This window comes from Clarias gariepinus, chromosome 1, assembly GCF_024256425.1.
Source record: "Clarias gariepinus isolate MV-2021 ecotype Netherlands chromosome 1, CGAR_prim_01v2, whole genome shotgun sequence".
Lineage (NCBI taxonomy): Eukaryota > Metazoa > Chordata > Actinopteri > Siluriformes > Clariidae > Clarias > Clarias gariepinus.
In genome coordinates, this window is record NC_071100.1 from 13,267,894 (window position 1) to 13,295,144 (window position 27,251).

At 38.8% G+C, this 27,251-nt stretch overlaps 1 protein-coding gene across 1 annotated transcript; it reads right to left on the reverse strand.

The window, feature by feature from the left end:
- Positions 1-3,808: 3,808 nt before the first annotated feature.
- Positions 3,809-24,829, reverse strand: LOC128544533 (alanine aminotransferase 2-like). Its single transcript, XM_053514757.1, has 11 exons — positions 24,714-24,829; positions 22,172-22,261; positions 21,885-21,993; positions 20,600-20,730; positions 20,265-20,505; positions 19,009-19,088; positions 18,674-18,810; positions 10,858-11,032; positions 10,604-10,759; positions 9,367-9,479; positions 3,809-4,069 (listed from the first exon to the last, which is right to left on the reverse strand). The coding sequence occupies exons 1-11, from the start codon at positions 24,825-24,827 to the stop codon at positions 3,979-3,981; spliced, it is 1,437 nt and encodes a 478-aa protein (XP_053370732.1). The 5' UTR covers positions 24,828-24,829; the 3' UTR covers positions 3,809-3,978.
- Between the last annotated feature and the right edge of the window lie 2,422 nt (positions 24,830-27,251).

Below are 27,251 nucleotides of genomic sequence, written 5' to 3' on the forward strand. Positions count from 1 at the left end.
GAGTGTGACTGTATGATGTTGTGGACAGGTGTCTTTTATACTGATAATGAGTACAAACAGATGCCATTAATACAAGTAAAGAGTGGAGGACAGAGGAGCCTCTTAAAGAAGAAGTTACAGGTCTGTGAGAACCAGAAATCTTGCTTGTTTGTAGGTGACTAAATATTTATTTTACTGAGGAATTTACCAACAAGTTCTTAAAAAATCCTACAATGTGATTTTCTAGATTTCTTATATATATATATATATATATATATATATATATATATATATATACAGTATATATATATATATAAGAAATATATTTTAGAAGTATATATATATATATATATATATATATATATATATATATATTAGTGCTGTCAATCGATTAAAAAAATTAACTAATTAATCGCACAATTTTTTGCAATTAATCGCGATTAATCACAATTAAAAGACTGAAACTTTTTGGATATTTAAATGTAAATAATTAATGTAAACTCAAGACAATTAAACTATTTAAATTCAAATATGATTGTTTATTGGAATTTTTGTTTAACTTGTAACACAGATTTTCTCATGTAAACAACATACCTGCAATAAACCATCAATATTCTCCAAATTAACTGTTGGCTTGAAAGCCATATTTATTACAGAAATAAAAACACAGGTATGTGCCATTTGTGTCATTTGAATTTCAAAACAATCAATGCAATTTACATTGGCGAGGCCCTGTAGAGATTGTTTCGGTGGGGTGTTTTGCTTTTAAGTGATATGTCAAAGACGAATTACTTCTCTGGTATTTAAATTCGGCTTTGCAAAATGTACAGATTACTTTTGTTTTATCCACAGAACCATCCGGCAGAGTTTTATACTGAAACTTTCCGTCTAAAAGTCCTTCCTTGGTCTTATCCATACTTCTTTGCACGTTGAACACACGTCGGCCACAACAGGAAATAAAAAAACTGCAACCGCGTTAATTGCGTTAATTTTTTTTAATGCGTTAAATATTTCAAATTAATCGCATGCGTTAACGCACTAATTTTGACAGCACTAATATATATATATATATAAGTATATATAATGTCCCTCTACCTGTCCTGCTGGCTGCTCTACTTCTGGCTCAGTTTGCACATTAAGCCCTGTTCAGTTTTACTAAATTTGTATTTGAACTTTAAATTGATCTCTGCCAGTCATAAAAGGTAATGCTAGAAAGAATCACTGTTCCTTCTACATGTACTGTTGATGTTGCTGTGTACAGTACAAATGTCAGATGTTCTTCTGTATTCAAAGGACAAGAAAATACAGGAGAAGTTTCTTTTTGTTTTTTTAAATGTATAGATAATATATTCTATATATTTATGCACCCATTGAACAAGGGCGTAGCTCAGACTAAGCATTGGACTAGTGATTGGAAGGTTCAAGGTTGGTGCTAATGTTGGGCCACAACTGCTCAGATGTTTAATGAGATAGAAATGTAAGTTGCTCTGAATAAGACATTTTTACAGATTTTTATTAGAGAAATAATTTCCTGAAACATTTCCAAAATAAACATAAGCCTGGCCTCAGTCCAGATTGTTTTACCGGTTCAGTTTCTCCCATCATTTGTCCTGGACATTTGTCCAATATGTTCTGTGCTGAGTCACAAAGGCCTTTAAGCTTTAGATCAACTTCTCTTGGGAGAGATATCCTCTTCATCTTTCTTTTGAGTATTGTATTGATGTGAATATGCAGAGGAAAATATATTTGAGTCATTTTTATGCCCACCCAAAAAGCAAATATGTAACAAATGCATTTATTTCCCATCTAGCTCAAATAATTAACTCTGCCAAATGGAATAAATGTAATGCAACATCTGGATTAAGACTTCTTGCAGCCACAAAAGATTCAAATGAATGTTTCATAACACACACTATACCTAACTACCCATAAAACTTAATCTCAAAGTTAATAAATTATGGAATTAAACTTATATGAACTTATATCCTAGCAAAAGTACTTATATACAGTAATGCTTCACAAAGCATTATTTATCCCAAGAGGTGACATGAACAAAATTAATGAGCAAAATACTCAGCACATGCACTAGTCATCGTTGAGTAGAATAAAACCCTGAATGATTAACATTTAGAACACCTTATTAACAAACTTGTTTGCAATTGTTAACTGGAAAAATTCTAACTGATGCTGAGGCAATTCTAGTTAATTTTTTTGCATTCTGTATCATATACAGTACATATACATGTACATATACACAGGGCTCAAGTTGAGGGGGAATGCGGGGGCGAATGGCATCCCCCCCTGCTGAAAAATAGACAAAAACCATCCCCTCTGTAAAGCCACCATCCCTCTTACCATCCCCTTCAGATTAATAATGCTGTGTATTATGTAATATTTGTCATAAAAATGTTAAAACTCTCTATGTTTGAATATTGTAATGCACTGCCAACAAGCCCACACAAGTTTGCATCATTTTCCGCGCTGTTCGCATTTTCACAACGGCCAAGAGAACAGTTCAAGCACAGCTTTTGACACATTTCAAAAAGAAGAGAACTAATGGTATGATACGTATGCACAAATCCTATCAGCTGAGATGCGATGAAAATGAAGGAATCAGTTTAACACAAGAGTTTTCTAAATGACTGACAGCTTTAATGATTATAAAAGACGAGTTCTTTACCCAATTTGTATAATTTAATTCTCAATTTAAAGTAGAGGTTTTTTCATTAGATGTTGTGGCTTCACCTACATGCTTGGATAAGGCTCAAAAATACATTTTTAAATGGCATAATAGTAATTTGATGATTCGTGCGCACGTGTTTGTGTGTGTGTGTGTGTGTGTGTGTGTAAGAGAGAGAGAGAGAGAGAGAGGGAGAGAGAGAGACTGGTACAAAGTCATACAAAACTACAGTAATATTTAATTAAAATGATTTAATTACTAATGTTTATGTAGATTTTTACTCCACTCTAATCCTCCCCAGATGAAAGCCATGAAAAGGAACAAATTATAGTTTTGGCAAGTGCATGTTTAATGCTTTTTTTTTTGTTGATGGCTCCAAGTTGATTTAATTAAGCTTATATTTTGTTAATAAAACTGTTCTTAAAAAAATTACATACTGTAGTTTGCAATCACTTTGTATGGTTAGTTATAGTCCCCCACCCCTGAACAAAATGCTTGACCATTCCTCTTTGCACAATCTTTCTAGATCATCCAGAGTCCTGGGTCCTCCCTTATGCACCCTCTTTTTGAGCTCTAGGTTGAGGTCTGGGAACTGAAATTGCCATGAGATGAGCTTGTATTGGTGTCTGCTGAACCATATTTTTGTAGATTTTTCCACATGTTTTGGGTCATTATCCTGCTGAATGACCCAATGATGACCCATCTTCAGCTTTCTGACAAAGTCCATCAGGTTTTAATTTTTAAATGTCCTGGTATTTCAAAAAGTTTATGATGCAATGCATCGTAACAAGGTTCTCATGGCCTTTGGAAGAGAAAAAAGGCCCACAGCATCACAGATCCTACACCATACTTCACACCGGGCATGAGGTGCTTTTCCGAATACTCAGCTTTCGATTTACTGACTATCTTAGTCTCATCTGGCCATGGGTCCTACTGTAGTTGAAGTCTCAGCAAACTCAAGACATTTATGTTTGTGACCATAGGTGAGAAAAGATCAACTTCATAAGATTTTTTTAATGCTCCAATTACATTTATTTTATCAGAATTTTTGGGGGTGACAATAATCATGGAACATGTAATTTTATATATATATATAAAAATATATACTGTATATTTTTTTAGCCATGGATTTTTAGATTTTGTTTAAAATTTACTTGAGTTAAAGGTTAGATTTTTCTAAAATATTCAGTGTGATTATGCATATTATATATATGTTCACAAATATTTATTTCACTTTGGAATTTTTGTCACCAACTTTGAAAACTATGCTCAGAGCAAACACTGTTGTTGATTTCTGATATTAATGCTAGTGTAGCTAATCAGGGAAACTTTTTAATGAAGCGAAGGTGGAATCTCTTCAACCTCTGCAGTACGTCTTTCATGGTGTCCTCTTGCATCGCCAGGCAAATCCTTTGGAGAGAAAATTTATGCGTATGTTTAGTTAAGAGAAGATACAAGGCCACACATATGCTCAAAGAGTAAACACTGAGCATCCTTTTTTAAGGTAAATTAAAAAAAATTACTGGTTACTGACTTATTTATATACACATATAGGTATGTATATACAGTATGTATAGCTACATTTAACTTTGACTGGCAAAGGTATTCATTGTTAATGGGAAAGGAGTTTCTAGAAATAGTTCAAAGGTTAAAGCTAAAAATTAACTGATTTAACGTAAGCAGAAGCAGAACTCTCTGGCTAGTTTCTTAATAAAAATAAATAAAATTTTGTAAGGTTGAGTAACGGCCTGTTTAAGCTAAATTTTGTTGTCAGCCAAATACATATGGCGTTATATTCCTGCCACAATTCTGAGAGCGTGGTTTGACATTTTGAGAGCAGACAAAGCACTCTATGCGCGTGCAATGTCTCCACTGCGCGCTCAACAGCTCGATTCTGCGCGTGCAATGTCTCCCCTGCTCGCTCAACATATTCTCTGCGCACGCGCGACTTATCGATTCTGTGCGCGCTCGACTCTGCCTGCACGCGCGTGCAACATTTATTTTCTGTGCGCGCTCGACTCTGCCTGTACGCTCGCTCAACTTTGTCCAGTGTTACAAAACTGCCACAAAACCAGCCAATCACAGACTTCCACACACTACTTCTGATTGGCTGTTCCTCCTTTATCAACTGGCAATATCGACCGCATAACGCATACTATAATTTGTATAGTGCTTTTAAAATGGCCATTGTCTCAAAGCAGCCTTACAAAATCAAAATCAAATGCTAAGAAATTTAAATTATATATAATTATATAAAAATAAATTATATAAGGGAAGCAATGTAAATAAAGTTTTTATTCATAAATATTATAAACAAATATTATAGTATTTATTTTTTATTTAATGAAGTATTAGTATATACCAGTTTCGTTTGCCCATTGTGTGTTTTTATTTACGTACCTAATTACGTTACCATATAGCTCAATGTTAGACTACATCGACTAAAATTTAAATCGGATAACTTTACTTATAAACCTTTATTTACAACGCTTCCGTTAAGCGGTCGATAGTAGTGCCACTTGATTGGAGGAGAAACAACCGATCAGAAGTAGTGTGTGGATGTCTGTGATTGGCTGGTTTTGTGGCAGTTTTGTAACACTGGACAAAGTTGTGCGAGCGTACAGGCAGAGTCGAGCGCGCACAGAAAATAAATGTTGCACGCGCTGTCGAATCGAGCTGTTGAGCGCGCAGTGGAGACATTGCACGCGCAGAATCGAGCTGTTGAGCGCGCAGTGGAGACATTGCACGCGCATAGAGTGCATTGTCTGCTCTCAAAATGTCAAACCACGCGCTCAGAATTGTGGCAGGAATATAACGCCATAAATACACACTCTGTTCAGTAATTGGAGGGTGAATCACATAAGAAATTGAAAAAAATAGAGTGGATAAAACTCCAGCACGTTAAAATTTACTTATACCACTGTTATTTCAGCGGTGAAAATATTCATCATCAACAGTGTTCTGCCCAAGGGCAGGTTCTAGGCAACCATTCTGTCCATTTCTCTCTGTCCATTGCTCTTCGTTTGATTGTCACGTATGAGTCACCATTCTTAATATCGTCTAATAACATGATAGGTGGACTTCCTCTACTTCTAGAATGTCTTTCACTAGGCTTTCTCCTCTCAATATGTGTCCGATCCATTTCTTTTTTCTCTTCCCTATCACATCCAACAACTGCCTCCTTTCACCCACTAACTCCAGCACATATTTGTTAGTTTTATGATCCTTCCAGCTGATCTTCTCCATATTTCTCCATATCCACATCTCAAATGCTTCCAGTCTATCTCTTTCTCTCTTCTTAAAGGTCCATGTCTCTGACCCGTATAATGCTACACTCCATACCACTGCTTTAATTACTCTCTTCTTTAAGTCTTTGCTCATTCGCTTTGTTAACAGTTCTCTTTTCTTGTTGAATGCGTCCTTGGCCATCGCGATTCTGCTATCTATTATGATGTTTAACTTGTTGCCTCCTTCCTTTTCTTTGCCCCTTCTGCAAACTCTCATGACTTTTGTTTTCTTGACATTGATCTTCATATCATATGCCTTTCCAGTTTTGTTTTAGGCGTTCATTAGATTTTGTAGTCCCTTTTCTGAATCGGCTACCATACCTTGATCATCTGCAAACTTAACATCGGTCAAAAGCTTGCCTCCTACTTTAACTCCACCTTGTACCTCTTCCATCACCTCAATCATCATCGTCTCCGCATATATTGAGAAGAGTAATGGTGACAACAGACATCCTTGCCTCACTTCACGTCCAATCTCCCCTGATTCCGAGTCTCCATTTTGTGTTCTGACCACCGCCGTTTGATTTATGTAGAGGTTCCTGATCAATCGTCTATCTCTCCAATCAACTTTTATTTTCCTTAGGATCCCTAGAAGTTTAGTCCAATTAACTCGATCGAATGCCTTCATTCAAGGGGATTCACCTTCTTTTCCAAAGTTATTATTGCAGCTTTTGTAAAGTCTTCAGGCCATTCTCCTGTATCGTATATTTGCTGACACAATTTTATCAGCTCTTTCTTGCCATTTTCTCTGAGTGCCTTTATTAGCTCTGCTGGAAAATATGAACTAATCCCAATAAAAATATTCAGTTTAGTTTTTCTAATTAATATCTATTGGTGCAGGTGATTGTTTACATTGTTCAAGTAGCTTATTTTACCTGCTACAGGTCTGAAAATAGTGAGGGATGGGAGCATGTTCACCATGGTGAAGCATTTCCACTTCTTTTCAAAACAGTTTGAAGACATCTGGGCATTAAGGTTATGAATTTCTGGAGTTTTGGTGGTGGAATTTGGTCCCATTCTTGCCTGATATAGGTTAGCAGTTGCTGAAGAATTTGTGGTTGCCTTTTGCGTATTTTCCATTTAATGATGCGCCAAATGTTCTTTATAAATGAACACCCGGATTATAATGAGCACCCGGATTTTTCTCCTATGAAACCGTGCAATTGTAGTAGCTGTTGTATGTGGTTTTGCATTGTCCTGCTAAAATACACAAGGTCTTTTCTGAAATAGATGTCATTAAAAAACCTTTACTGTATATACCTTTCAGCATTCATAATGCCTTCCAAAACATGCAAGCTGCCCATACTGTATGCACTTATGCACCCCTATACCATCAGAGATGCTGACTTTTGAACTGAACGCTGATAACATGCTGGAAGGTCTCTGTCCTCTTTAGCCTGAAGGACATGGCATCTGTGATTTCCAACAAGAATGTCAAATTTGGACTTGTCTGACCATAGATTACTTTTCCGCTTTGAAACAGTCCATTTTAAAATGAAACTTGGCCTACTGGACACAACAGCAATTCTGGACCATGTTCACATATGGCTTTTTTTTTTCATGATCGATCTTTAATTGGATTCTTCAAATGGCCTGGTGGATTGTATTAACTGACAGTGATTTCTGGAAGTATTCCTTGGCCCATTTAGTAATGTCAATGACACAATCAGGCCGAGGAGTAAAGCAGTGTCGTCTGAGGAACCCAAGACCACGGGCATCCAACAAAGATCTTTAGCCTTGTCCCTTATGCCCAGAGATCTCTACTTTTTCTGATTTTTTTTGATGTAATGCACTGTAACAGATGAGATTTGGTAAGCCTTTGCAATTTGACGTTAAGGAACGTTGTATTCCACAATATTTTTATGCTCTCTTTCGCAGATTGCCTATCTTTACTTCTGAGAGACTCTGCCCCTCTAAGAAATCCCTTTTATAGTTAATCATGTTATAGGCCTGATGCTAGATATTCTCCCAGCTGAATCTTTTCAAAATGTATGGCTTTTTTTAGCTCTTTGTTGCCCTCTTTCCAACTTTTTTGAGACCTGTAGCAGCCATCAAATTTCAAATGAGCTAATTTACTGGATACAAGTGTAAAACTTTCTGTTGTGAATAAAATATTGGCCAGGTAATTTTGATAGTATTTTAGTTCAATTTTTTCAACATTAAAAAAAACGTCCCAACTATTCCAGAATCCGGGTTGTACAGTATATAAGTCTGCAAAGGTTTCAATAAATTCTGTCTAGCAGTTGATATAACACATGCCTACAGTTTGACTAATATGCAGTAAGCTGTCAAAACTTCCAGTTTGTAATCTGGCACATAATTGCTCAACTTTACTTTTACCAAACATCTAAATTAAATATATGGTGCAGGTGTAACTTTAGGCAAATACAAAAGTACTGAAAAAGTTTAATTAACTTCTCTCCATTCAGTTTTCCATAATGCTGTGAAAAATCTGGCTGAACAGACATACAAACAGAAAATCTTCTGAAATTGGTTTTGAGTCCTTGTCACGGGTCTGGAGTCTGGGTTTGTGTGGCATAAATGCAGGAGGCAAGATGTTACTTGAAAGAGATTCTTTTATTAGTTATCTTAAAGTCCCAAACGGAAACAACACTCATTCGAGCCCTTTAGCAAACTTTAATACCCTCTCTATTACAAATAAAACAACCAAAATAACTGTAACAATAACAAATGTTAGTTCAGTCAGGCTATTTATAGTCATCAACTTAATTCTGCGCCCCGGTTCAGGTGTACTCAATCACCTGACTGAGGTGCATTCTGGGAAACGTGGTGCAAATTAAACAAACTACAAACCAATAAACATACTTATTGGGCATTTGGCCATTCTAGGGGTTTACCCTTACAGTCCTCCACTGTATGGAAAGTAAAGATATAATTGGAAGAGCAAGTTCTGACCAATGTACAGACAATACCTTTCCTTTATTTATATAGATAACAGCTTGGCACATTCATGGCATTCTTTGGAAGATCAGACTTCCACAATCACCCAATCCAAATCCAACTAAGATGGTTTTGGCATGTATAGGACTGGAGACTGAGGAAAAAGCAGTCAACATGTGCTCAACACCTCTGGGAAGTCCTTTAAGATTGTGCCATTTTAGGTGACTACTTCATGAGGCTGACTAAGAGAATGCCAAGAGTGTACAAAACGGTCATCAAAGCTAAAGGTGGATCCTTGGAAGAATAAAAAATATAAAACTTGTTATGGGTTATTAAACATGTCATTGTTGACTAAACGATTCCATATTTGTTCTGTCATAAATACAATGTCTTCAGTATTAAGATAGAATATTAAAAACAATAAAAATAAAGAAAAAATATCGCATAAGGTGTGTCCAGACTTTTAAACTGTACTACTGTATATAGTTTGCATGTTCAGTGTTAATGCATTTAAAGCACCTGATGTGATAAGTTCCCACTTTCTGTCCGTGCACACATCCGGCTCCTACACACAAGCCTTCATCCTCCAGCAAACGCAAACAGTATAGCAAGTTGGGCTCCAGCTGATTTTCCTATTTACACACACACACACACACACACAAATCCTGCAGTTTATATAGTAAGAGTGGAACAGTATAAAAAAATATTTTGATGGCTTATTGCATGAAATAAGAAACAATTTACACACTGCTAGTTACAACAGACCATAAATGTGTCATGCAACTGAAATTCCACGATGTACTAACTAAATCAAAACATCACAGGAAGATAAAACATAGGCAACACATTTATCAAATCCTATGGTTTCAACCTTAAATCAAGAGTTATATGAGGGATTTCTTTGTTTGTTTGTTCACCTACATGAGGATTAGTTTTATTTTGGGTGGCTTCATCTTAACGTTTCTTCCGCTTGTCATCTCAGAGTTTGTTCTCACCACTGTCACCTGTTTACTGTTATAAAGCTGTGGCTGACAATGTCCGTTATTGAAAGGACTGCACACACACACACAAAATAAAATAAATAATAAAAATAAATAAATAAATAAATGCAATTTGTTTTTCATTTTTAATGACATGAATTATTTACTTTTTTTTTTTTTACTTCATACTGTTATGCAGGCTTGTAATTAATATGTAATTATTGTAATTAGACCCTTTACAGATTCAAATGATGTACTACACTAATGTGTATTATTAAACATGACGGAGCATTTTAAACTCTTTTCACGGTTACCAGAAAAAATGCACTTTTTGCCGCCGGCGGCAAGTCAGACTCCTAAGGGTTAAGATGAACATCTATATTGTGCAAATAAGTACACTGTAAATGATTAATTAAACAAAAAATGAATTTAAAAATTTTGTGAATAAGAAAGTCCTTATGTTCTTTTACCATTAGCATAAATGCAGGTTTGCCACCTACAGTGCATTGCCTGATGATGGCTTTAAATGGTTGGAATATAATAAATATATAATCTAACATAGCATGCATTTCAGTGTGGCAGAAGAATGCAAGTTATACACTAAATTACTTTTATTTATTCAAATTTTTTTAATTTATGTTTATTTATTTATTTTTAGATTTGACTTTAACATACATTTTATTTCCAGAAATACCATATGTATTATTAGCTAATTGTATATCATAAGTTAATTGCCATTAGTATTGATAGCTACATTGCATATTTAGTTGTCTGACCTCTGCATGTTTTATTGCAGACTGAGACAAGTGCAGGCGTGGGAAGGCAAAAATGCCTCCATTCACTGGCTGACAGCTGATTCCAGGTAGGTCACTGAGATCCTCCATAATCTTCTGGGCATTGTTCCTTATTGCACTCCGGATTGACCCAACCTCCTAGAAAAGTCAGGTTTACAATTAAAAAATTATATTTTAAAATGAAATTTGATATATATATATATTTTTAATACACATCACATTAAACCAAATCGCACTTTCGAGTAGAGTTCATATGAAGATTGGTTGGGTTTTGGAGGGTTGAGCATCAAATCCACAGCGATTTGTCCTCCCAGTGATCCACACGAAGTTGTGGATAAAACTTTGTATATGTATGGAATCACTAAAGGGTCAAGGTTCACAAACTCCACATAGCCTCCCCGCAGACCACACCTGAGCACACAAATGGATTTTGCAGATTATCAGTTATCAGGTTAATTACTGCATGTCCCTTAATAAGGGTTCTGAACACAAAGAAGTTATACAATGAATGACTTTAAATATAAATTTAATGTATTTCAGTAGAATATTAAAGATTTTTTTAAATTCCAGTGCAGGTTTAAGGTTCAAGTTACCCTCTGATGAATTTCCAACTGTTTAGGAGAGCAGTAACAAATCACAGGGTTATATGAAGGTCTAATAATTGTTTATATATTATATATAAACAACTTATTAAAAGGATCTGATGTGGTGGTACAGTATAATTGGATGTTTCACATTATCAAGATTATGATTTTTTTAAGTGTTGTTATTTAACAAAATTGTAATTTTATGTTAGATTCATTTACTGTAACATTACACCCATCAAATTTTATTTTATACTTAAAGAAAGAACTTATCATTTCAGTCCCTTTTCTGTCCAAAGTATAAGATGTATGACTACATCATTCCAAGATGGCGCCGGTGAGGTCGGCTGCCGTCACGACTGCTCTGACCACCTTTTCTTTGTTTTTGTTCTTTAAGTTAGTTTACAGCGTTTTAAAACCGGCAAAATTACCACCATGGGGTACATTAGTTATGATAGAGACACTCTTGTTTCTATTGGTATACAATGTACTCACAATTCGACGTTTTTAACTCCGGATCCGAGCTGGCCGAGTGAGATCCTGAGGGACAACAAAGGACGCGACGCGAAGCGGCGGCCTCGAGGGAAACGAGCCGGCGTCAGGAACAGGCTGAGAGCCCGTGCACACCGCACACCTCTGCCCAGCATCCTGCTCGCCAACGTCCAGTCACTGGAAAACAAGCTCGATGACCTCAGGGCCAGGATAAAGTTCCAGAGAGACATTCGGGACTGCAATCTCCTCTGCTTCACCGAGACATGGCTGAACCCAGCGGTGCCGGACCACGCCATTCAGCCGGCCGAGTTCTTCTCGGTTCACCGCATGGACAGGACGCGGGACTCGGGGAAGTCGGCGTGTGTTTAATGGTGAACAGCAGCTGGTGCAACAGCGCGAGCGTTGTTCCTCTCACACCCTCCTGCACACCCAACCTGGAACTACTGTCCATCATGTGTCGTCCTTTTTACCTTCCTCGGGAGTTCACATCGGTCATAATCAGCGCCGTTTATATTCCACCACAAGCGGACACGGACACTGCCTTATGCGAGCTGCATGAGGCACTCACACAGCAACAAACACAACACCGGGACGCTGCGCTTATTGTGGCGGGGGACTTTAACAGTGCCAACCTCAAATGCGCAGCGCCGAACTTTTATCAGCACATCACCTGCCCCACCAGGGGCGAAAGGACATTGGATCACTGCTATACAACGGTCAAGGACGGCTACAAGGCACAATCTTGTCCACCGTTTGGTAAATCCGACCACGCCGCCATCTTCCTCATGCCAAAATACAAACAAAGGCTGAAACAGGAAGTTCCGGTTCAGAGGGAGGTCGCGTGCTGGACGGACCAATCGGTGGCCGCGTTACAGGACGCACTTGATGCACAGACTGGGACATGTTCAGAAACAGCTCCGATGGTGACGTCAGCGTGTTTACGGAAGCGGTTGTGGAATTCATCGGGAAACTAGCGGACGATACCGTAGAAAAAAAGACTATTAAAACGTTTCCCAACCAGAAGCCGTGGGTGGATAAAACCATCCGTGACGCTCTGAGATCTCGCACCGCTGCCTACAACACGGGACTCGCGTCGGGGGACATGGAACCGTACAAGGCTGCGTCATACAGCGTCCGGAAGGCGGTGAAAGAGGCGAAGCAGCGCTACGGGAGGAAACTAGAGTCACAACTCCAACAGAGTGACTCTAGGAGCCTGTGGCAGGGATTAAGGACAATAACGGATTATAAAGCACCAACATCCGGTATGATAAACGCAGACGTGACTCTGGCAGATGAGCTCAACACTTTCTATGCTCGCTTCGAGGCTGCAGCTAAGGACGCTAGCGATGCTAATGCTAGCGGCGCTAACGGCTGCAGACAGGAAGTCACTGCTAGCACCGGAAGCGCGTTCATCATCACCGAGCATGACGTGAGGAGAGCCTTCAAGAGAGTGAACACCAGGAAAGCAGCAGGACCAGACGGCATCTCAGGCCGTATTCTCAGAGCCTGCGCAGACCAGCTAGCACCTGTGTTCACTGAGATATTCAACATCTCTTTATCTCAGTCGGTGATCCCCACATGCTTCAAAGAGTCCATCATTGTTCCTGTCCCAAAGAAACCTCATCCTGCTTCCCTCAATGATTATCGCCCTGTAGCCCTCACTTCAGTAGTGATGAAGTGCTTTGAACGCCTGGTCAGAGACTTCATCATCTCTTCACTACCAGACACACTAGACCCACTACAGTTCGCTTATCGTACAAACCGTTCCACGGACGATGCAATCTCTCATCTCCTCCATACATCTCTCACTCACCTGGACATTCGGAGGGGAAATTATGTGAAAATGCTCTTCATCGACTACAGTTCTGCATTTAATACCATAATTCCCTCCACACTTACCACCACGCTGGAGCACCTGGGACTCAGCTCATCAATGTGTCAGTGGATCTCCAATTTTCTGACTGGCAGACCACAGGCAGTAAGGATGGGCGGACATGTCTCAGCCTCCCTCACTCTCAGCACTGGAGCCCCCCAGGGTTGTGTTCTGAGCCCCCTGCTGTACTCTCTGTACACCCACGACTGCGTGGCCACTACCAGCTCCACCACCATCATCAAGTTCGCTGACGACACTGTTGTGGTGGGCCTGATCACGAACAACGATGAGACGGCCTACCTGGAGGAGGTTGGAAATCTGGAGAACTGGTGCCAGAGAAACAATCTCCTCCTGAACGTCAGTAAGACAAAGGAGCTGATAGTGGACTTTAGTACAAAGCAGGTGAGGAACTACCAGACCCCCGTCATCAACAGAAGCCCAAAGGGGAGAGAGTGGACAGCTTCAGATACCTCGGTGTTCACATCACGCAGGACCTGGCATGGTCCTGTCACATCAACACCGTGGTAAAAAAGGCCCGGCAGCGTCTCTACCACCTCAGACGCTTGAGAGACTTTAGACTGCCCTCCAAGGTGCTCAGGAATTTCTACTCCTGCACCATAGAGAGCATCCTGACGGGAAATATCACGACCTGGTTCGGGAACAGCACCATGCAGGACAGACGAGCTCTACAGAGGGTGGTGCGATCAGCTGAGCGCATCATCCGCATCGAGCTCCCTGACCTGCACTCAATCTACAGCAAGCGGTGCTTGACCAAGGCCAGGAAGATCGTGAAGGACCTCAGTCACCCCAATAACGGACTGTTTACTCTGTTGCGGTCTGGGAAGCGATTCCGCTCCTTGAAGGCCAACACAGAGAGACTGAGGAGGATCTTCTTCCCGCAGGCGATAAGGTCTCTCAACCACAACCACACCACTATGCAGAACTAACAATCTTTTCATCTTTTTCATAATTGATCAAATCCATCAATCTTCTTACATCCATGAACACTATGGACAATTACATGCTCACCTTCCTTCATATATACACTACATGTCGTTTGCTTACATCCTGGACCATTGCACAAAGTCACTTTAATAACTTTGCACACCTACCTTCACAACTACACTACATTTTACAGTTTTACGTTTACATCCTGGACCAGTGCACAAAGACACTTTAATAACCTCTGCACAAAGTCACTTTATTCCATGCATATTTGCACACACAGCACAGTATATTTCAATTTGTACAGTAGATTTCTATTTTTGCACATCATATTTCTATTTCTATTTTTAGTTCTATTTTTCCTAGTTTAATTTAATGTCTATTTAATTTCTATCGTATTTCTTTTATTCATATTTATTTCTTATTTGTAAACTTTAATTCTCTTCTAGGGTCAATGGCAGCCGTAAAATGCATTTCACTACATTTCGTACTGTGTATGTTTGTGTATGTGACAAATAAAATTTGAATTTGAATTTAAATACCTATTTTATATATATATATATTTTTTTTTAAAACCAAATTACTTTAAGTTATTAAAATTACTGAAATAATAAGGGCCCTGTTCCCCGATAACGCACACTCTTAGCGCGCTAAGAAGACTCTTAAGCTATATCTTACGTAAAGTGATTACTTTTCTAAGTGTGTTTCTCGAACTGTCCCTTAGGAGTCTTCTTAAGTCGCTGCCTCTTACGTCCGACGTTACAAGGCGCTGTAATGCTCAGATCTTATTTAAGAGCTAATTACACTATTACGGAGTCTAGAATCTAAACACGGGCTATCACTTACTTTCGGGTGTTGCGCAACCTTCGCGGAGACACGCAACAACAACAATTACCAAACAAATCCAAAGTGTATTAAAGTGAAATAGACAAACAAACAAATAAGGTGCACCACAAACCAATATATACAGAATACATACAACTATAAACAAAGTATAAAATGTATGCGTGTGTGTGAGTGTGTAGGTATGAAAGTCCAAGTCCGTGTTATTGTGAGTGTGTAGTGGTGGATGGGAGAGATGGCTCGCTCTCACCGGTTTAAGATGGTAAATCCGGGAGCACGAGAAACGGAATGAGATGGGTATTGTGTTGTGTCGAAGTTGGTTCCCCCATCAGGATGCGTTTTTTTAGCCCCAGTATGGTACTATTCACATGTTTACAGCTTACAAGTGACTTAGCAAAGGGTTATCATTCGAAATATGTCCATGATAGCAAGGGAAACACATCCTGATGGCATGAGTTTAAGCTATTAGATAAGGTTACAGGCCACACGTAAAATAGCTGAGGTTCACCATTCTCACACAAAGTATGTTCATTATACCAGCAGAGACACATAATGATGGCTAGAATTGTAATTGCCACATATTTTTGTCCCTCTCTCTCATTTTTACAACACAGAATCAGTTTTCTGAGGACACAGACAGTGAGGCAGCTTCCATTCACAGTAAAACTTTTGCAAATGTTTCAGCATGGTTGGAACTGTCTCCTAAGTAACATGACCAACTGTGTAAAATGAACCTAAAAGATTTTATTTCATTATGTAAATAAATAAATACAGTACAATCAGTTATTGCATTCTGTTTCAAGACATTCTTTCATTACCTTTAGTATAGTATATATCCACAAATACCTTGACACCATACACTTATCAGACACAACATTCACACCACATAACGTAAACACATTTCCATTGATTATCAATTATACTCCATTTAATTGGTAACAGGATCATTGGCACCCAAGGGTTACGCATGCCTGTGGGGACCAAAGGCCACCCCATCCAGTACAGTCTTACAGAAAAGCTAATGCAACAAAAATCCCACCTCAGGTGATTGATTTCTAAGTTAACAATTAGAATACAAACAAACTAATTGAGCTGTGGACATATCTATATGTGAAAATAGAGGGGAAACCTTATCTGATTGCTCGAACTCTTGCCATCAGGATGTGTTTCCCTTGCTATCATGGACATATTTCGAATAATGAACTTCGGCTGAGTCACTTGGAGGCTGTAAACGTGTGAGTAGTACCATTTTGACAGCTGTGGACACATCTGTATGTGAAAAGTAGAGGGGGAACCTTATCTGATAGCACGAACTCTAGGCATCAGGATGTGTTTCTGCTGCTATATAGGACATTTAGAATGCTCAAACTTCACTAAATTAGCTGTTTCACTTTTGCTGTGTAAACAGGTGAGCAGTAACAGAACTTCTACTATTTACTTAGAACATGGACATATGAACATACTGTACTTAGTTTTAGAATAATAACCCTCGAAGAACTGCAGTAACAGTCTGATAAATAAGGGAAGTTTTTTTTATATAGAAAACCATGTCGAATCAGTATCTGACAGTGACAATGAACACATTTAGAAGGATAAAACTCAGCTAATTCACCTGTGGTGTGGGAATAAATCAGTAGCAACAGTCGGATATGTATGATAAAAAAAACCGTATCTGACAGTGACAAAGCACAATGTACAGACTTTCCCTGTGGTCGGGAAACAAGTCAGCAGTAACACTGATATTTTTTCTCAGCCATGTCTTTTCAGCAAAACCATAATGCCAGAATAGAGACCCGTCAGATAAAGTCTCAAGATAATAATAATAATAATGATAATAATGCAAGATAATTAGCATTTTATCTGCGTGATGTCAACTCACTACAGTAGGTCGCATCTATCTGAATAAATCCAAACTGCATATGAAAGGAATAAGCACTGGTAGTGGTCCATTTTATTTGTTTTTATTAAATATATATATAAAATCATTCCATTGTTAAAATAGCATGAATAAATCATGGGTATCGTATACCAGTTAAAAAAAAAAAAAAAAAAAAAAAAATACAACAGATGTTATGATAAGTTTCGTTTTCAAGGCGCGTGAAATTTTCTCTCTTTTCCGTTTCAGAAATTTAAAAACGCCAACAATGTCATTTTTGGCCTTTACCACGCGCTGTAGAATTTCAATGGTACGCGTATAACCCTCCGCGGGCGAGCCTTCTCCTTAAAGCCGCTTTCCTTGTGGCGTTTTTAGGGGGTGGGGCTCAAAAATCAAATTTCATCATAAAATAAAACGTGTCAAAAGAAAAGTCCATTCAGTCATGAATGATGGCTAATGGTCAATGAAACGTATTGTAGCATTTTACCGCCAGAAAGGATGTTAGAGAGACGAGTGAGCTTAATAAGCTTAAAAAGCTTAAGCCAATGCAATGGCTGGGAGTACTTTATTTTGCACATCACTGTATAGCATTAGCAGCACATTCACACGAGAACCTACACCCAATTCAGCCTAAGCATGAACCGAAGAACATTCAACAGGTCACACACACTTAACACACACATGGCCGAAGCCACTAGCCCAAACAACCTTCCCCAACAAGGTGAAAACATAGAAACCCCCCCGCAAGGCATGATGGTTATCAGCCACCGCCCCGCCCACGCCACAGTATTTTAAACACAAAAGCAGCGAGCAGCTGGACATCGGGACGTAGAGCGTATCTTCGGTTTAACACAACACGCTGTATCGCTGCCAAATAAGGAACAACTTAAGAACTACTTAGCGATAAGAAGTTTTCAAAAACCGGGCCATGGTCAGTATGCAGTCATGAGAATGAAAAATATACAGCAAACCCTCTTAGTTTACGATAATACATCACAATCAACTACCTCCTATGCCTCAAGGGATCAGAGACACCCCAGTGACACAAGGGGAATATTGCCTTTAATATTCTATAATATAAACTAATGGGTATATATACACCGTATGTGCCGAAGTATGTGGATACCCAATCATCACACCTTTATGTGCTTCTTTCCCAAACTTCTGCCACAGTGAAATTTGAGGTACACAACTGTATACAATGTCTTTATTTGCTGTAACAGTACAATTTCTCTTCACTGAAACTCAGGCTCAAACCTGTTCCTGTTTATTTATTTTAGATAATGTGCACAAGGCCAGCTCCATGGAGTTGCACAAAGCCCTGAACACCTAATTCCATTGTAAAATCTAGTGGTAAGCTCGAAGTCATGAGATTTTTGAGTGTTTGGATACGTCTGGCAATATAGTGAAGATATTTTAAATAAAAAAAAATGTCATACTCTCCCAGGACACTCTTGGAGATGGAGTTAAAGGAGACCAGCTCCACATTGCTAGAGTATGGAGGGCCCATTTCAGACAACACTCTTCTATAAGAATAAAACTCAGATCCTTTCCCATACACCATGTCCTGATGCACCTGTCAGGACAAAATGAACAAAAGAAGAAATCCATTTATTTAAAAAAAAGATCCATTTATTTTTGCCATCAGTATGGCAGAATTAAGTGTGACGATCAAGATTCAGTTGAGGAAAATTCTAGTGCTTTGGTGGTGGTGTTCCTAAACACAGAATGAAAAATATAAAAATTCTTCAAGAATTTACTGACAGACCACTACCTCATCTATCATTAGGAAGAGTCTTTCTTCTGCAGCAAAACGAATCACTTCAGCAATTGAGTCCTTACTTTGGACATGACCTGGTGAAAAAAAAAAAAAAAAAAAAAAACATGCAACTTTGAGTTTAACAAGGTAATAAATTATTATTATTTAATTTATTTTTTAAAGTATTATTGATTTAAATGTTTGGAGCTTGTTTGTGGGTGGTATTATTTATTTAAAACTGTGCAACCTTGAAAATGTATTTGGCCTTCTTAAAAATACCAAATAATAATAATAATACTAATAATAACAGTTATTTACGAAGATAATCTGACTATCATACAAAAACACACACAAATTTAATGCATTTGAAGTTATCTATAGTAACAAAAAGTGCAGCTACAAATATTAAGTCTGCTCAGTAAATCCCGCTAATTATTTTTTAGAGACCCCCTGGGCTGTACTTTGAAATTTTTTTTGCCGGGTTAGGGTTGTGGTTAACCTGACCTTGACCCCTGTCCAATTACAGGCCAATATCAAACATCCCCTTTATCTCTAAGATTCTGGAAAAGATAGTAGCGCAGCAGCTATGTTCATATCTACAAAGGAATAGCATACACAAACTGTATCTGTCACGATGTGGCTGTCGGCGTGTGCGTGGCATAAATGCAGAGGAGCAGAAGTGACGGTTAAAAGATTCTTTTATTGTTATATTAAAGTCAAAACTTAAACAAAACTCATTAGAGCACTATAGCAAACTTTAATATAATCACTGTTACGAAAACAACCATAAAAACCATAACAATAACAGTAGCAAATGCTAGACGCCTGACTGAACTTAAGTCAGGCTATTTAAAATAATCAACTTAATTAGTCGCCTCGGCTCGGGTGCGCTCTTCTATCACCTGACCGAGGTGCATTCTGGGATATTTACTTCCCAACTAAACACAACTAAAAACACAACAGGTCTGGGCGTTTGTCGCCCTCTAGGGGTTAACCCTTACAGTATCAATCAGGATTTAGGCCTGATTTTCATTTTAGACAACCTTCCCTAATTACTTTTGATTGTGTAAAAATGCTTTGCAACAATGACAATTGTTAAAAGCGCTATACAAATTAAATAGAATTTAATGGAATTAATAATACTAATACATTTCAGTTACCAGTTTATCCTTGTTCAACATGAATAAATTAAAATATACTATTACACATTTTAAAAATAAAATAAATATGCATACAAGTAAGCCTGCCATTAGCAGTGATATTTTCATTACCTGTTGTACCTGGATTGATAACATATAACACCATTGGGTTGCATTGCATCCTGGCTGTGTGAACGGCTCGGCACAGTTCTTCAAGCTGAATGGACCAGCCCTGCTCCTCAGACAGGTAGTAAGGCACGACAATTCCTCCCTGAGCTTCTACTGCCATGTTAAAAGTGGAGTATGATGGTACAGGACTAAGTACTCCTGTCTTCAGGGAGCCCTCACTTAGAACCAGCAGCTTCAGTACCATCTACAGAGAAATACCTAGTTTAATTACTGTTTATTTTTAAGAATAAAAAAAGTGTGTTATCTGAATTTGTGCTTATAGTTTTGGTGTTTCTCACTATGAGGGCCTTCTGGGACCCACTGGTCATGTAAATGTTCTCAGGAACTGGAACAACACCATCGCGTTTGGTGATAAAATCACATATGGAGGCATGGAGTTCCTTAATCCCACGTACAACAGTGTATGATCCTGGTTATAAAAAAAATATATAATACTAAATTTATCCTACTAATGATAATATTTTGTCACATTAGTTTTTTTTCTTAAATAGCAATTAAGATATTTGGGTTTTGTTTATAAGTAGATTATATTTTTTTCTACAATAATTGTAGAAACAATGAGTCTGTGCAGTTAGTATTTTTAAGTCCTCTGCTGCCTGTGTGGTGACTTTAAAATGCAATAAAAACTTTGACAATCAAGACCTTGCCATCCCTTAATAAAACCATTCTTATAAAGAAAAAAAAAAAAAAAACATTATAAGGAAAATGGGTAGGTGAGAAGCATTTTTTCATGGGGGTGAAGCTAATTTGTTTTAAAGGAGTCTGACTGGAGGAAAGTAGACAGATCCAGTTCATTGCAATAATGGTATCAAAGTTTTCTTAAAGTGTATTTGAAATTATGTTGTTACTTTGAGTTTAGAAATAGATTTAAACACTACACACTGCACTTTAAAAGATGTATAAGATTCAAAGAAATAAATAATAAATGTAGAGCACTGGAGAGCATGCAACATCTTCCTTTGGCTGCGTTTGTATCTATCTCCGTCTACCACACGTTTTCTTGTCACTCCAACCTCTTGCATGTCCTCCTTCACCACATTCATAAACCTCCTCCTGGGCCTTCCTCTTTTCCTCTTACCTGGCAGCTCCATTTTTAACATTCTCCTTTTAATATACACCTCATCCCTCCTCTGCACATATCCAAACCATCATGATCTGGACTCTCTAACTTTGTCCCCGGACCATCCTCCCTGCCCTGTAATATTATCATTTTCATTCCTGTCCAAAAGCGAATCTTCTGATTAAGCGAATCGCATGCTGCTATTTACAATATCATCCTTAAACAGTCCATGGGGACTTTTCTCTAACCTCATCCATGGACAGGTTCATTACTACTGTAAACATAAAGGGACTAAGAGCCAATCCCTGGTGAAGTCCAACCTCCACCTTAAACTAGTACCTAGGGACACACCTCATTGCTGTATGAGCTTAATTTTTTTTATGTGTTCCTTCCTTCACTAACATTTTAAGCAATGTTATCTGTAATATTTTGACTAAGTAGTTTTAGCTGTCTAGTACTGTTCCAATAATGAGATATGCTATAAAGTCATTTAAACAGATCACCAATGCTCCCGCCTGCACATGTTCCCAGAATCCTTCTCGCCCTCTCTCTTGCATCCAAGGGTAACCTCTCATCATTCAGGAGGGAAGGGTAGAAACAAGCAGCCAGGACCTGCACCACAGTCCCCACAAACACATTTTTAAAAACACATAAGCATTACAATTCAGTGCTATACAGTAAATTCATTTTCTCTGTTTAATGTTTAGTGGGTAAGGGCAGGGCTGTCCTGTTCAGTTCAGTTTAGTTTTAACTTTTCAAAATGATTCTCAAAGTTCATGCCCCCTTTTACCTGACGAACAAAGGTGATGGGCTTTAATCCCATTCTGTGGAAATCAGCAGAAGAAACATTGAGAACAGATTTATAGTGTTTCTTCAAACCCTGTAAAACAAAACAGCACCAACACATTCACAACACAGAAATCTCAAAAGGAATAAGTTCTCAAAATCTGTGTGTTGTATAAATGCAGAAGCACTATTAGTGACCATGGATATATTTATAGGGTCTTATAGAACAAGTGCCAGTAACATGCATACCTAAATTGGAAACTAAATTCTAATTCTCACTTAAAACGTTTAAGTGATTGTAACATGTAATAAAAATAGATTGGTTACTATCAATGCACAAAAATAATTACTGTATTTTTTAATAACAAAAAATTGGGAGACAGGATATTTTGCCAGGCAACAATCAATAAAAAGAAAAACTAACTAAACTTCATTATTACTTTTTGTCATATGCCCCCAAAAGTGATTAATAATAATAATAATAATAATATTATTATTATTATTATTATTATTAATAATAATAATAATAATAATAATAATAATAATAATAATAAGATTGATTGATTGATTGATTTTTTTTTTAGACCTGACAACAGGTGTGATTATTTGCTGTTTGTAATATTGTAAATATTTAAAGAAGTCAGTAAGACTTCTGCTATGTGACCATTTTTTTTTAACTGCTATCATTCACTCACTCATTATCTACAATATATTGCTTAATCTTGTATACAGGGTCGCAGTGGCCTGGGCCCTGTTCCAGGAAACATAGGGCACATTGGCAGGGTAGACCCTGGACAGGGTACCAGTTCATTCGCAAGGCACACACTTATTCACACACTATAGGGGATTTGGAAATGCCACTTAGCCTAATCTGCATATCTTTGGGCTGAGGGAGGAAACCGGAGTACTAGAGGGAACCCAGCAAGCGCAGGGAGTACATGCAAATTCTATGCACATGGAGCAGGAATCAAACCTGGGAGTGAATCGAACCCAGTCCCCGGAGTAAGTAATTTAGCTAACTTGTTCCACTAACATGCCATAACATGCAATCAATAATTTAGTTGACTCTGACTATTTTATTCCTTAGTGTTATAAGTTTGCCACCTAAAGTACATATGGGTACAAAGTTCAGCCTGTCTAACTCTCTGTTTATTCTTGGTTACGGATTCCACAAACAGACAGACACACAAGACAGTTTTATAAAGTTAATCATAATAAGGCTCAAAAGCTCATAAGTAAGTTATTCAGACTTGTCCTGACCAGTCTGGTTCAGCAAATGTTACTGTGACACAAATACTATGATACAAATGTCATATTTGCAATTCAATTTTTTTATTTAATTAGTGTAAACACAAATCATTATGTAGTATGAAGCTCATGTATATAGGTTCCTTTTGTGCCACACAGGTGCCTATGGCCCCTCTGAGCACGATTACACAAGATCTCTGGGAGCGTGCCTGTCTGGCACCAGGGCATTGACAGCAGGTCCTGTAAATATTATGGGTATTGGGGTGGGGTCTTTATGGATGAAACTTATTTGTTAAGCACATTCCACAGACACTGAATTGGCCTGAGATCTGGGAAGTTTGGAGGCCTGATCAACAGCCCTGAACTCCGGGCTGCATTTTTCCTTGCCAGCTACATTGGCTTTGCTGTAGGACTAGACAGGCTGGTCTTTGGTCCCCACAGGCATAAATAAGCCTTGGGTGCTCTTAATCCTTTTTATCACAAATTTTTTGATATATAATAAATAATCAATGCTATTTAAATTACCAGGTGTTGGTGTTTATTTTTGTATTTTTATATCATACACAACATTCTTAGATTAGAGTTTTTTTTTTTTACATACTAAAGTGTTGAGCGCAACATGACAACTTTTGTTTAAACTCATTTATTAGTTAAACAAAAATACTGGAACATGGTAATTAAAAGGTTCTCATTGCTCAGATGTGCCCTACTTAATTGACTGTTAAAATGAGTAGCTCTGAATGTCTGGCCTTGATTTGTGGCCTGGGCTTTGTCTGCAACTACAGTTCTGCATTTGTTATTTAAAATGATAAACGAAAAAGTTGATAAGAGGCAAAGCATTTTTAAGCAGAGCTGAGTGGCAAGCTGAGAAGGGGATCTTCCTACAGTACATGATTACAGGGGAAATGTAATTGTCTTTAAGCCCTTTCTAAGCACATGACTAAAAAAAATGACTAAAAGGTTACCTCCATTAGCATAATAAGCCTCCTTTAGGACTATTTGCTCTTATATTTCTCACCTTAAAATTGTGAGGTAAATATAAAAAAAACAGACCTTTGTCTTCTCATAATCATCCAAACCCAAATGACTTCAATGTATGTCAAAAGGACATTTCTTTACTTCTTTTTTTACTCTATTTGTTTTACTTGTGTTTACATCAAATGTTATGCACATTAATTAATTATAAAAGCATGTCTTAATGTTGCTAGAATGTACACATTGCTATTGTAGAAATAATATCTTGAAACTTTGCCAACATTTAGAAAACATAAGCCTGTTTCCAGTCCAGATTGTCTTACCTGTTCAAATTCTCCCATCATTTGTCCTGCAAGTTTGTCCAAGATGTCCTGTGCTGAAACACAAAGACCTTTAAAGTTTGGATTGATTTCTCTTAGGAGAGATAACCTCTTCATATTTCCTCCTGAGTATTGTATTGACAGGTGAATATGCAGAGGAAAGGATATTCGAGACACCATTTTTTATGCCCACCCAAAAAGCAAATTTGTAACGAATGCATTTATTTTTTATTTAGCTCAAATAATTAACTCACCACAACCTCACTGCCAGAAAAAATTCACAAGCAGAGAACAGAACATACCGTCACGCCGTGTGCCTGTGATGGACATGCGCCCAAATCAATATCGCTACTTGCTCCCTCCGAAGCACACTAGTTAGGCGGTCGTTAATGATCCTGGGCTTCTCCCCGCGCTATAAAACACAGCGGGAGGTGAAGCTCGGGGTGTGTTGGGTTGCTGAGGAGTTTACGAAGCAGTGTGAGTGCGACGTGCGCAGAATGTGGAAGCCCACCTTTAACCCTTTCCCACCCCATTTTTTTTTTTATTTATGGTGCCGCCCATGCAACATGGATCGAACCCGTTACAATACATACCCAGATAGCACACACGTGTCGCGGAGACGTCTCAATACTTAACAGAATGAGGTTAAACATGGACTCTCCGGCAGGACACAGACAAAGGGACAAAAGGGACATTTGAGATTGGTAGTGAAACACAGGCTAAAGGGTGCCTAACACACGTCCTATGGCGAAACACAGACAGACAGACGACTAACGCACGTCCTGTGGCGAAACACAGGCAAACGGATGCCTTACACATGTCCTGTGGCGAGACACAGGCAGAAGGATGACCAACACGTAACAGGACACACAAACCACACGTGGAGCTGAAACTAGACACAACAAGACAAGATGCCCGGCGAGACAGGTAGAGACTAGGGGAGACAGGTAGAGACTAGGGGAGACAGGTAGAGACGGGACTAGGGCTGAAGACATGGCAATCAGCAAGGCATGGCTTTTAGCTAAACATGGTTAAGCGGTACTTAACCATGGCAGTCAGCTACACATTCACCTAGCTAAGCATGTCTTTAGCCCAACATGCACTAAGCTACACCTACCTAATAGCTCAACACACACTAGGGAATTGGGGCACAGAAACACAGACGGAGGATACCCAGTGGCTAGGCTAGGGGACACTCAAAGGCTAGGCTAGGGGACACTCAAAGGCTAGGCTAGGGGACACTCAAAGGCTAGGCTAGGGGACACTCAAAGGCTAGGCTAGGGGACACTCAAAGGCTAGGCTAGGGGACACTCAAAGGCTAGGCTAGGGGACACTCAAAGGCTAGGCTAGGGGACACTCAAAGGCTAGGCTAGGGGACACTCAAAGGCTAGGCTCACTGGGATCTAGGGAGGCAGGAAACACAGAAAAGCTAGAGACACAAAGGGGCTATGGCCAGAAGCATGCTTGTTACAGTAGCTCAACATAGATTTTAGCTCAACACACTCCTAGCCAAACACACACCTATCTACTTACCTGCTCTAGCTAAACACTAGAAAACAGGAGGACAACAACCACACCTGACATGACTGAAACAGCTCCACCAACATAGACACACAAAACATATACAGAAAACATTGCCAATAAGAGAGCCCAAGTCAACTCAACTTAAATCAAAATATAAACAAAACAAAGAACAAAACAAAGAACAAAACAAAGAACAAAACAAAATGCCCACACAAATGACAGAAGTATAACTAATAATGCTCGACCCAGTTTCCCAGACTAAACCGCTATTTATAGATGGATTAATGGCTACCTCAGCTCAGGTGTGCACTCGCATCACCTGACCGAGGTGCCTTCTGGGAAACTGAGTCAGCCAACAAAAACTACTACTGAAAAACAGCGACCTCTGGTGGTGGTTCCTTACAGTAAACCCCCCCTTACAGTGCACCGGAGCGCTATCGGTGGTCCCTGGGCACTTCCCTGGTGTCCTGTGTCCTTTCAATCCGGCCGGCTGATGCAGTACTGAGTTTTCCTCTGCCGTGCAGCAGTGGGTGCTCAACATTGAAGCCAGGTGGTGGACGCAGTGCTGGATCCTTTCAGTAGACCAGTCGGCTGAAGCAGCACCGGATCGCTGTCGTAGGCCAGGCGGAGCGGGCAGCACTGTATTGCTCTGGAGTAGAGCCCCTGAAGACAGTGCCAAGTTGTCCCCAATCTGGGCAGCCGATGCAGTACTGTTTGTGCCCTCAACCCTGGCCTAAACCTGGCCCAGTTTCCCAGACTAAACCGCTATTTATAGATGGATTTATGGCTACCTCGGCTCAGGTGTGCACTTGCATCACCTGACCGAGGTGTTTTCTGGGAAACTGAGTTAGCCAACAAAAACTACTACTGAAAAACAGCGACCTCTGGTGGTGGTCCCTTACAAAAGCATAAGACAAACAGGATAAAACAGAGATTTTTATTTTATATTTAATGTTTTACACCAGCAGCAACCTACAAATGAAGTCTCAATTTAAAAAGATGTACAAAACATAAAAC

Bases quoted from the DNA above. Each gene is read 5' to 3' on its own strand.
- LOC128544533 (XM_053514757.1), bottom strand. From the start codon at position 24,827: ATGAAGAGGTTATCTCTCCTAAGAGAAATCAATCCAAACTTTAAAGGT. The intron at 11,033-18,673 runs GTATGACATTTT...TTGTGTGCTCAG, and splicing joins TCCAAGAGTGTCCTGGGAGA to GTGTGGTCTGCGGGGAGGCT. The intron at 9,480-10,603 runs GTCAGACAACTA...GTGTGTAAATAG, and splicing joins CTGCAATAAAACATGCAGAG to GAAAATCAGCTGGAGCCCAA.